Source organism: Saccopteryx bilineata, chromosome 5, assembly GCF_036850765.1.
Source record: "Saccopteryx bilineata isolate mSacBil1 chromosome 5, mSacBil1_pri_phased_curated, whole genome shotgun sequence".
Classification (NCBI taxonomy): domain Eukaryota; kingdom Metazoa; phylum Chordata; class Mammalia; order Chiroptera; family Emballonuridae; genus Saccopteryx; species Saccopteryx bilineata.
In genome coordinates this window covers 164,235,897-164,248,240 of record NC_089494.1, presented here as the reverse complement: position 1 = coordinate 164,248,240, position 12,344 = coordinate 164,235,897, and the positions used below count along the sequence as shown (strand labels likewise).

At 39.4% G+C, this 12,344-nt stretch overlaps 1 protein-coding gene across 1 annotated transcript in view; it reads right to left on the bottom strand.

Annotated features, from left to right (window-relative positions):
* PITRM1 (pitrilysin metallopeptidase 1) overlaps window positions 1–12,344 on the bottom strand; it is a 58,482-nt gene that overhangs the window by 30,964 nt on the left and 15,174 nt on the right. Inside the window, exons 9-14 of the mRNA XM_066280006.1 lie at window positions 12,172–12,260; window positions 11,294–11,422; window positions 10,607–10,720; window positions 7,242–7,338; window positions 6,459–6,593; window positions 3,387–3,525 (exon numbers count right to left, since the gene is read on the bottom strand). Of these exons, the coding sequence (XP_066136103.1) occupies window positions 3,387–3,525; window positions 6,459–6,593; window positions 7,242–7,338; window positions 10,607–10,720; window positions 11,294–11,422; window positions 12,172–12,260 (703 nt within the window). The remainder of the gene's footprint in view (window positions 1–3,386; window positions 3,526–6,458; window positions 6,594–7,241; window positions 7,339–10,606; window positions 10,721–11,293; window positions 11,423–12,171; window positions 12,261–12,344) is intronic.

Here is a 12,344-nt window from a genome sequence, read left to right as displayed (position 1 = left end):
GACTTCAAACTATATTATAGGGCCAGACAATCAAAACAGCATGGTATTGGCAGAAAAATAGACACTCAGACCAACGGAACAGAATAGAAAACCCAGAAATAAAACCACATATCTATAGTCAAATAATTTTTGATAAAGGGGCCAACAACACACAATGGAGAAAAGAAAGCCTCTTCAATAAATGGTGCTGGGAAAACTGGAAAGCCACATGCAAAAGAATGAAACTGGACTACAGTTTGTCCCCCTGTACTAAAATTAACTCAAAATGGATCAAAGATCTAAACATAAGACCTGAAACAATTAAATACATAGAAGACGACATAGGTACTCAACTCATGGACCTGGGTTTTAAAGAGCATTTTATGAATTTGACTCCAAAGGCAAGAGAAGTGAAGGCAAAAATTAATGAATGGGACTACATCAGACTAAGAAGTTTTTGCTCAGCAAGAGAAACTGATAACAAAATAAACAGAAAGCCAACTAAATGGGAAATGATATTTTCAAACAACAGCTCAGATAAGGGCCTAATATCCAAAATATACAAAGAACTCACAAAACTCAACAACAAACAAACAAACAATCCAATAAAAAAATGGGATGAGGATATGAACAGACACTTCTCCCAGGAAGAAATACAAATGGGCCCTGGCCGGTTGGCTCAGCGGTAGAGCATCGGCCTAGCGTGCGGAGGACCCGGGTTCGATTCCCGGCCAGGGCACACAGGAGAAGCGCCTATTTGCTTCTCCACCCCTCCGCCGCGCTTTCCTCTCTGTCTCTCTCTTCCCCTCCCGCAGCCAAGGCTCCATTGGAGCAGAGATGGCCTGGGCGCTGGGCATGGCTCTGTGGCCTCTGCCTCAGGCGCTAGAGTGGCTCTGGTTGCAATATGGCGACGCCCAGGATGGGCAGAGCACCGCCCCTGGTGGGCGGGCCGGGTGGATCCCGGTCGGGCGCATGCGGGAGTCTGTCTGACTGTCTCTCCCTTTTTCCAGCTTCAGAAAAATGAAAAAGAAATACAAATGGCCAACAGATATATGAAAAGATGCTCATCTTCTTTAGTTATTAGAGAAATGCAAATCAAAACTGCAATGAGATACCACCTCACCCCTGTTAGATTAGCTATTATTAACAAGACAGGTAATAGCAAATGTTGGAGAGGCTGTGGAGAAAAAGGAACCCTCATCCACTGTTGGTGGGAATGTAAAGTAGTACAACCATATGGAAGAAAGTATGGTGGTTCCTCAAAATACTGAAAATAGAACTACCTTATAACCCAGCAATCCCTCTACTGGGTATATACCCCAAAAACTCAGAAACATTGATATGTAAAGACACATGCAGCTCCATGTTCATTGCAGCATTGTTCACAGTGGTCAGGACATGGAAACAACCAAAAAGCCCATCAATAGATGACTGGATAAAGAAGATGTGGCACATATACACTATGGAATACTACTCAGCCATAAGAAATGATGAAATCGGATCATTTACAGGAAAATGGTGGGATCTTGATAACATTATACGAAGTGAAATAAGTAAATCAGAAAAAAACAGGAACTGCATTATTTCATACGTAGGTGGGACATAAAAGTGAAACTAAGAGACATTGATAAGAGTGTGGTGGTTACGGGGGAGAGGGGAGAGGGAGAGGGGGAGGGGCACAAAGAAAACAAGATAGAAGGTGACAGAGGACAATCTGACTTTGGGTGATGGGTATGCAACATAAGTGAACAACAAGATAACCTGGACTTGTTATCTTTGAATATATGTATCCTGATTTATTGATGTCGCCCCATTAAAAAAATAAAATTATTTAAGAAGAAAAAAAAAGAAAGCAATCAATGAACAGCTACGGTGTTGCAATGAGGAATTGATGCTTCTCATCTCTCTCCCTTCCTGTCTGTCCCTATCTATCCCACTGTCTCTCTTGCTAAAAACAAAACAAAACAAAAAATAAAAAATAAAAGATGGATCTTGGTCAACTGGCACTCAAAAAACAGAAGTTTGTGTTTATTGTTTAACATGTCAAATTCATGAGAAGACCTACTAGCTTTATTTCTAAAGAATTCAGTGATGAAGGTTGCATATTGATACTAATTTTGTCTTTACTATATTAAATCACCTCAAACTTAACTTGATCAAAATAGGAGGGTATATTTGTGTGTACTATATGTATGTGTGTGTGTGTGCATATATATCTTTTTGCACGCACACGAGGTGGGGGACAGAGGGACAGGAAGGGAGAGAGATGAGAAGCATCAACTCGTAATTGCATCACCTTAGTTGCTCACTGATTGCCTCTCATATGTGCCTTGACTGGGGAGCTCCAGCCAAGCCAGTGACCCCACACTAAAGCTGGTGAGCCTGTGCTAGAGCCGGCGACCTCAGGGTTTTGAACCTAGGTCCTCAGTGTTCCAGGCCAACGCTCTATCCACTGTGACACTGCCTGTCAGGACATTTTAATAAGTATATTTCATATTTCATTAATATATAACATATTTTTGTTGAAATTCACTATTTTAAAGATATAATTCATTATGTTTTGACAGATATATAAGGTAATGGAACACCACGTCATGAATCAGAACATTTCCAACACCTCATAAAGTCCTCTCTTTGCTCCCTGTGGGCCATTCCTTGTCCCCACGCTGGCCTCACATGCCTTCTGTCACTGTCCTTTTCCTTTTCTAGGGTTCGTATAAATGGACTCAGTAGGTATTCTTTGTGTCTGGCTAATTTCCCTTAGCAAGGAAATTTGGAGATTCATCAATAATGAATGCATCTAAATTTTGTTCCTCTTTATGGCCGAGGAGCATTTTATTTTGTGAACATAGCATGTCGATGAAGATGTGAGTCGTTTCTGGTTTTGTGGGGACATACGCTTTCATTTCTCCTGGGTAAACAAGAGTAGTAGTACTGGGCTATAAAGTGAGTGTATGTTCAGTGCTGTAAGGAATTCTACACTTTGTCTTCACTGCGCCTGCACCACAGACCCGAGTGTGTCTCACACAGCTCATGCCCTTCCCCACCCGAGACAAGACCTGCTCCTCTGATCTCATAGCTCACACGTCCACAGTGCTCAGTGGGCAGTTTACTACACGTGGCAACACAACACACACATTGGTGCATGATACAGCACCTGAAAACAGAAGTACTTATAAAATTGTGAGGTGACTACACCTCTGAAGCTGTGTCATTTCCACTAGTCCTGCCTTTCCTGCCCAACTAGAGGCTGAACCCATTGCTCCCAATGTAGAACTTCGCAGGTGACCAAGAAATGCTTGCTTGGTTGAAATAAGACTTGCCTGCAACTATTTTCTCAGTAAGAAGTTCACCACAGCGTTGGGCAAAGGCTGGGGAATGACCAGGAGCAAAAGTGAGCCTCTGACCTTTGTCGTAGATCTGCCGCTTGTCCTCCAGGGAAAGAGCGCTGACCTTTTGCTTCAGTTTTTCAGTTTCCATTTGTGCTTGTTTCTCTGAATACCTGTCATCTGGTTTCATTGATAAAGTCAACTTATGCTGGTTATTCTGAAACAACCATAGCAACAAAAAAGTCAAATTAAAACAAGATGTTATTAAAGCCCAACATGATAAACTAGCCTTTCTCTGCCTGTGTGCTCTTGGTCCTGAGTCCCACCTTCCATTTCAAACAGTGATGACAACAAAACTCATCCTAATGGTGGTCCTGCAGAAAGTATGAGAGCTGGAATAGATTCTTACCCTCATATCTGCTATGTAACTATGTAATTTGTATATGCTATTATTACTATCATTAGGATGATTATTGTTATGTTGTAGTCATTAATGTATCAATACTCAGTATTTCCTTTATATTTTGTTTGTACAAGGAAAATATCTGGCAGAAATGTAAACTGGTGTGGCCATTATGGAAGACACTGTGGTGGTTCCTCAAAAAAATTAAGAATAGTTACCATATGACCCAGCAATCCCTCTACTGGGTATCTACCCGAAAAAATTGGAAACATTTGTTAGCAAAGATATATGCACCCTCATGTTCATTGCAGCATTATTCACAGTGACCAAGACATAAAGACAACTAAAGTGTCCTTCAACAGGAAACTGGATAAAGAAGATGTGGTACATATATGCAATGGAATACTACTCAACTATCAGAAAAGATGAAATACTGCCATCTGAAACACCATGGATGGACTTGAGAATATTATGTTAAAGTGAAATAAGTCAATCAAAAGAAAAGCAAAGAACTATGATTTCACTTATACATGGGATATAAAACTTAGACTCACAGACATACATAATGGTATGGTAGTTATGAGAGAGAAGGGGGGTAAAGGAAACCAAATATATGGTGAGGAAAAATGGTTTGACTTTGGTGATAGGCACAGAATGCAATATACAGATCCTGTACCATAGAGATTACACCTGAAACTTATATGAGCCTATTTACTGATGCTACCCCATTATATTTACAAAAAATAAAAATAACAAATAAAAAAATAAAAATCCAATCAATCAATAAAATATCTGTAACAGCAAAGAAAGTTCCTAAGCTTTACCTCTATCTATCACAGGAAGGAGACTGTATTATAACAAAGAATACTCTTTGCAAAATGTTATGCTTGTGAGTTGATAAAACTCACAAAGAAAATGTTGCTCTAGCTCCTTGGTCGGCAAACCGCGGCTCACAGCCACATGCGGCTCTTTGGCCCCTTGAGTGTTTAGCAAAGGCCAGCTTAGGAGTACCCTAATTAAGGTAATAACAATGTACCTACCTATATAGTTTAAGTTTAAAAAATTTGGCTCTCAAAAGAAATTTCAATCATTGTACTGTTGATATTTGGCTCTGTTGACTGAGTTTGTCAACCACTGCTCTAGCTGGTTGGCTCAGTGGTAGAGCGTCAGCCCAGCATGTGGAAGTCCTGGGTAGGATTCCCGGTCAGGGCACACAGGAGAAGAGACAATTTGCTTCTCCTCCCACAATCATGGCTCAAATGAGCAAGTTGGTCCCGGGCGCTAAGGATGGCTCCATGGCTTCGCCTCAGGCACTAAAATAGCTTGGTTGCTGAGCAATGGAGCAGCGGCCCCAGATGGCCAGAATATCAGCCCTTGATGGGGGTTGCTAGATGGATCCTGGTCGGGGCGCATGTGGGAGTTTGTCTCTCTCCCTCCATGCCTCTCACTTGATTTAAAAAAAAAAAAAAAAAAGCAAACTCATTAAGAATTATAAAGAGTTCATAAAATCTAAACAAAGAGTCATCAGTAAACATGTACAATTATGCATGTTACCAAAAATTTCACTATTTATGGCAGCTATTCTACAATTATAATCAGGATGAGTAAAATAACCACAAATGCTTTTTTATCTAGTTAAGTTTTTCAATTTTGCTGGTCTTCAGTTTTTCCATTTAAGAATTTCTATTGTAGCTGATTTCTGAAACCTTTACAATTAAAAAAGGTTTAAATCTAAAAAAAAGCACCCCCACAATCTCCCCCCAAAAACATACATAACTTAAGTCACAGGTCAAATGATCTAATCATGCTCCATGTCCAAAACAATGGCACCAAGTACAACTGTCACTCTTCATAACAGACAGCAGTCCTACAACAGCCCCCTCCCCATGGTCAAGGGTCTTTTAAGTTCTACCGCAGTGACGACTATCTAGCAGGAACACACACCAAGTACAAATGCACAGAATCCCACAGAAACAAGGAGCAAGCATCCAAAGAATCCTTTATAAAAATAACCAGAATATTCAAACATGTCAGTGACTTATTCTCATAATCTATATGTTCTATTAACAAAACAGAACAAAAATTTATGCAGATGTTTTGTTAATATATATACATACAAATATATATATATAAAAATAATACGCATATAGTCATAAAAAAAACCAACTCACATCTGAATCTGGAAAACTAAATTATTAAGTCCATATGAGCATTTAAAATTTTAATTAAGTCATTAAGAAATCACATCACCTATTCATTACCAGAAATTGACTACCTGACCAGACAGTGGCACAGTAGATAGAGCATTGGATTGGGACACAGAAGACCCAGGTTTATAGCCCTAAAGTCGCCAGTTTGAGTGTGGACTCATCCAGCTTGAGAACAGGGTCGCCAGCTTGAGCATGGAATCATAAACATCACCCCATGGTTGCTAGCTTGACCCCAGAAGTCGCTGGCTTGAAGCCCAAGGTCACTGGCTTGAGCAAGGGGTCGCTGGTTCTGCTGTAGCCCCTTGGTCAAGGCACATATGAGAAAGCAATCAATGAATAACTAAGGTGCCTCAGTGAAGAACTGATGCTTCTCATCTCTCTCCCTTACAGTCTGTCCCTCTCTCTGTCTCTGTCACCAAAAAAAAAAAAGAAAAAAAAAAAAAGAAATTGATTTACATAAAGTAGATTTTTCTAATGTTCCTTTCATTATAAAATTCACCTTCAAAATTCAAAGCTTATATTCTCCAATTTTCTTACCTTAAAATACTGTTTCACTTTTTCTTGCAAAAACTTTGGGTTTTCCTTCAGGCACTGCCTGAACTGAGCCACCTGCTGCCCCAGCCGCAGGAGCTCCACAGGGTCCCCGTCATGATTCCAGCAGGAAGCTATGTACTGCAACAGGGAGTTTAAATCACACAGCACATCACACGATGAACGCTACATCAGCTCAGCCAACTTCAAAAGCTTGGCATTTTATTAAAATCTGTTTTTATATTTAAAAATACCACAGATTGAAAATTAAGTCATTCTTTGATTAAAAGAAAAACTAAACCTATTTTAAACTTATTTATCCTAATACAATATAAAAAGCACAGGTTTAGAAATCACTTTTAGGAAATATAACTACCAACAAATCAACAGTTATTATAAATCTCTACCCACATAAAGTGTTTTGTGTAAATCTATTTTACATACAAACATAAGATACAAAAAAGCCAATAGCAACCTAGTAAAAAGCTAAAATATTATAAAACTAAATTAAGAGTAAATTTAAAATTATCACATGCAAAACAGCGTAACTTTCAAGGTCTAAATGAAAGTTGCTATGATTAGCAATCTATTCAGGGTGGGGCAAAAGTAGGTTTACAGTTGTTAGTACAGAAAATAATACAATTAATAAAAATACAAGAAGTCTGTGTTTTGTGTACTTACAACTGTAAGCCTATGCTTGCCCCACACTATATTTTCAAGAACTATTAATTACAAAAATAACAAAACAAAAGAAAAAGAAAGAAAGAAGATGGCTGAGAAATTACACACAGACGTCAGGGCGAGTCCAAAGCTGACAGACTGATGCTTCATTTGTATTTCAATTTTATGAAGTAAAGCTTCAATTCGATCATCTTCAAATCCTTTCCTAAAGAAGTATTAAAAACAGAGACATTAAAAAGAAATGTTTACTACAAAGTGGCGATAATCAAAACAATATGGTATGGGCAGAAAAAGAGACATACAGATTAATGGAACAGAACTGAGAGCCCAGAAACAAACCCACACATTTATAGGCAACTAATTTTTGACAAAAGAGCTGAGAACATAACAATGGAAAAAGAAAAGACTCTTTAATAAATGGCATTGAGAAAACTGGACAGCCACATGCAAAAGAATAAAACTAGACTGCTACCTGACATCATACACAAAATTAACTCAAAATGGATTAAAGATCTCAATATAAGAAACAATAAAATACATAGAAGAAAACATAATTACTAAACTTATAAACTCTGGTCTCAGAGAGAATTTTATGAATTTGATCCCAAAGGCAAGGAAAATGAAAACAAAAATAAATGAACGGGACTACATCAAACTAAAAGGCTTCTCTGTACAGCAAGAAACTGTCAACAAATCAAAAAGGCAACCAACCAAATGGGATATTTACAAACAATACCTTTAATAAAGGACTAATATCCACAATATAAAGAACTCATACAACTCCACCAAAAATACAAATAAAAAAATCCAATTTAAAAGAAGGGCAGAGAGCCAGATCAAACAATTCCACAAAGCAAAAATGACAACAAAACAATCAGATTAAAAAATGAGCAGAGCTGACCAGGTGGTGGCGCAATGGATAGAGTGTCGGATGGGATGTGGAGTACCCAAGGGGTCGCCAGCTTGAGCACGGGCTCATCTAGCTTGAGCAAAAAGCTCACCAGCTTGGGCCCAAGGTTGCTAGCTTGAGCAAGGGGTTACCTGGTCTGCCGAAGGCCCTCGGTCAAGGCACATATGAGAAAGCAATCAATGAACAACTAAGGTGTCGCAATGAAAAACTGATGATTGATGCTTCTCATCTCTCTCCGTTCCTGTCTGTCTGTCCCTATCTATCCCTCTCTCTGACTCTCTCTGTCCCTATAAAAAAAAAAAAATTTTTTTTTTAATTAAAAAAAAAAATGAACAGAGGAACTGAATAGATACTTTTTCCCAAGAAGACATACAAATAGCCAAGAGACATGAAAAGATGCTTAACTTCAGTAGCTACAAGGGAAATGTAAATCAAAACCACAATGAAGTATCACCTCACATCTGTCAGAATAGCTATCATCAATAAGAAAAGAAAGAACAAGTGTTGGAGAAGATGTGGAGAAAAGGGAACCCTCGTGAACTGTTGAAAGAAATGCAAACTGGGTATAGCCACAGGAACAGTTTGGAAGTTGCTCAAAATTTTAAGAATAGAGCTACCATATGATCTAGCAATACTTCTTCTGTGTATCTATCTGAAACCTTGAAAACACTTATTCACAGGGATATATGCAACCCTATTTTCACTGTAGCATTATTCACAACAGCCAAGACAGAAACAACCAAAGTGTCCTTTTGTGGTTGACTGGGCAAAGAAGATGTGGTACAATGGAATACTACTCAGCTATAAGGAAAGATGAAATACTGCCATTTGTAACATGGATGGATCTGAGAGTATCATGCTGAACAAAATAAGTCAGGTGGAAAAGGACAAGAACCATATGATTTCACTCGTAAGTAGAATAGATATAAAATAGAAAGCAACAAAAAAAACAAACTTACCAGAGGGGAAGGTGAGTGGGAAAAAAATGACTGGGCTCAAATATATGGTGATGGGAAGAGACTAAATTTTGGACGGTGAGCAAACAATGCAACATATAGATGATGTATTACAGAACAGTACACTTGAAACTTACACATCATTATTAACCAATGTCATCCCCATAAAATTAAAAAAAAAAGGTACTTCAAAATTCTCAGAAGAAAACATAGGAGTTAATTCCTCATAACCTTACGTTAGGCAATGGTTTTAAGTGATGCCAAAAAGCACAAGTAACTAAAGAAAAAATAGGTAAATTGGACAACATCAAAAGTAAAACCTTCTGTGTTTCAAAGGACACAAACAAGAAAGCAAAATGACTGGCCAAAGAATTGGAGAAAATATTTGCAAACCAAGTATCTCATTAAGGGTCTTGAATAAAAAATATTAAAACAAGTTTTACAACTGCAGAATAAACAAACACATAAGCCAATTAAAAAATGGATCAAGAATTTAAGATCCTGGCAGGCTGGCTCAGCAGTAGAGCGTCGCCTGATGTGTGGAAGTTCCAGTTCAATTCCTGGTCAGGGCAGACAGGAGATATGACCATCTGTTTCTCCACCCCCTCATATCTCTCTCTCTCTCTCTCTCTCTCTCTCTCTCTCTCTCTCTCTCTCCCCCTCCCACAGCCATGGCTCGAATGGTTCGAGCAAGTTGGCCCCAGGCACTGAGGATGGCTCCACAGCCTCATCTCAGGTGCTGAAATAGCTAGGTTGCCAAGAAATGGAGCATATGCCCCAGATGGACAGAGCACTGCCCTGTAAGAAGCTTGCCAGATGGATCCCAGTTGGGGCACATGCAGGAGTCTGTCTCTCTGCCTCCCCAACTCTCACTTAATAAAAAAAAAAGTTAATACATATTATTCCAAAGATATATAGTGGTCAATAAGCACATGATGTTGATGCTCAACATCACTAATCATTAGGAAATGCAAATCAAGACTACCTCAAATCCATCAGGGTAGCTATAATAATCATAAACCAGAAAATTAGATCTGTGAGGATCTGCTGTCCCAAAGTTGAAAAATTTGGAATTATCATACATTGGGTGGGATATAATATGGTGTAGTCACTTTGCAAAACAATTTGATTTAAAAGTTCCTCAAAAAATTAAATATAGAGGTATCATATGACCCAGAAATTCTGGGTTATCTAGCCAAAAGAAAAGAGAACATATCTCCAACAAAAACTTGTATATAAATGTTCACAGCAGCATTATTAATCCTAGCCTTCAAAAACAGTGAAAACAACCCCAACATCTATCAGAAGCTAAATGGATAAACAATGTGGCATATTCATACATGGAATATAGTTTAGTTATAAAAAAAAGGACTGAAGTACTAAAATAAGTGTTTTAGTTGTAAGGCCAGGAGCCGCCATTGTGGCCATTCACATGCAGGTTCCCATTGCAAAAAGGGAGCAGAGATAATATTTAAGATACTAAATGTGAAGAAATATGTGTTTTATTATTTCTAGAGGAGATCAAACAATGGAGAAGGCCTGACCTCTTGCTATAAAGTATTAAAAAACTGAGAAGGCAAGCAAATTGGCAAGAAAAGCACACATACGTGATGATGTTGTCAATCGTCTTGTCAATTATGTCTCGGACTATCTGAATGTCCTTTTCGGCGATCCCCTGCAGGCCCACACTGAAGTAGGCCTCCCTTGTGTAGCCATTGTATCTGGAACAGGAAAATTGATCATGCATTAGAGTGCATGTGGCTTTCATCACGCGCTTACCATGTGCCCCAGCTAAAGATCAAATAAATATGCTGCAGAATAGAGCTAAGAACACTGAACTCCCAAGTCCTCCAGGACAAAACCAATGAAAGCAATAACCTAAACATCAGTACAATTTAAACTTCAAAGTTATGGCAAAATAAATCTAAAAGAGAACTACTTGGTTTTACAAAACCTTAAGATTTCAAAGAATATTTAAGGCCTTGACTTTTAAACAGCAGTGTGCCATTCTGAGATCTTAAAGAGCTGCCTTTTCCCAGACACCCCCTTCAGCGGCCATGAGCAACTTGTACTGAAACCGCACTCTAATGCAGTTAGTTCTGTGCTGGGGCAGGAAGGGGCCGCGGCTCCTGGGACTGTGGGATGTGAAGCATCCACTTCCCTAAACCCAACCACAAGAGGGCAGTAATCTTCTCTGCCCAGCTGAGACAAACAAAAATGTGTCTAGACATTGTCAAAAGTAAAAACTGCCCCCAATGGTGAACTACTGATCTGATCTGACAATTAAAACTTACCCAACGTCAGGAGAAAAGTCTGTACCAAGTCCAGATTCAATTAAGGCTTTGTAGAAGGGGGAGTTGGGCCCGCCGATCAAGAGTGAGGACAGAAGGCTTAATGTGAAGGCTTCAAATGTGTCAGTGATGCTTCATTTAAAGGGGGGGAGGGGAGAAGAGAGGAAATGACTGTCCCTTATAAATATTTTCAAAATCATTAAAATCACCACTACATTGACACTTATTTGTAAAGAAGCTGGAGTTCAATTAAAAATGCTTGCATGTCAACCTCTATTTTATAGCTATATCACCAAAACAGAGGAACTATTTTTTGATAGGATCAGTTTAGCTGCAAGTGGAATGCTATTGCAGGAGTGTGTGCCAAGCACTCTGACATATATGACTGCATTCTAACTGCACTGTCACTCTACACAGAGGACAAGAGACACTGCGGAGACTGGGCAACTCAGTCAGCCTGCGGCTTCCACGGGCAGACAGCCCAGCGGATGGAGCGAGGCAGGGCTCCCGCCCGTCCACACCCCTTTCGGTGCCCAGGTCTCTAGATTTACAGGTGTGTGCGCCACATATTTTTCCGAGGCAGCATTCACAGGGCTCTCCTCACACTCAGAGGCACCTAGACTCCAATGGTAACAATTGCTCTTCCGAGCCAGCGTTTTCTTTAGGAATGAGCTTTAAAAGGCGGTGAGAAAGTTACTTTACTTCTCGGCAGCTACCCAAAGTGATCTCCCCTCAAACCATCCCAAAAACGTTATTAAAAACTCCGCTGTCACCCAACACCTGCTGTAACCCTGAGTCCTAACCACCCACCCATTCACACCGGACTGCAGAACTCCCTCGGACCCTGCTCACCTGCATGTCTTACTTTCACAGATACTCACTCTGGTAAGAGGAAGCTGACACTGACAGTTGTTTGTTTCGAGGAACTTGCAGCCAGAGAGTCTGGGGCACAGGTGATCTGAAATTCCCTCTGTAAAAGCACATGACGCATGAAGTAGGCACAACATATGAATGAGTTTAAACTAGTATATATTATCTAAATGAATAAAATGGT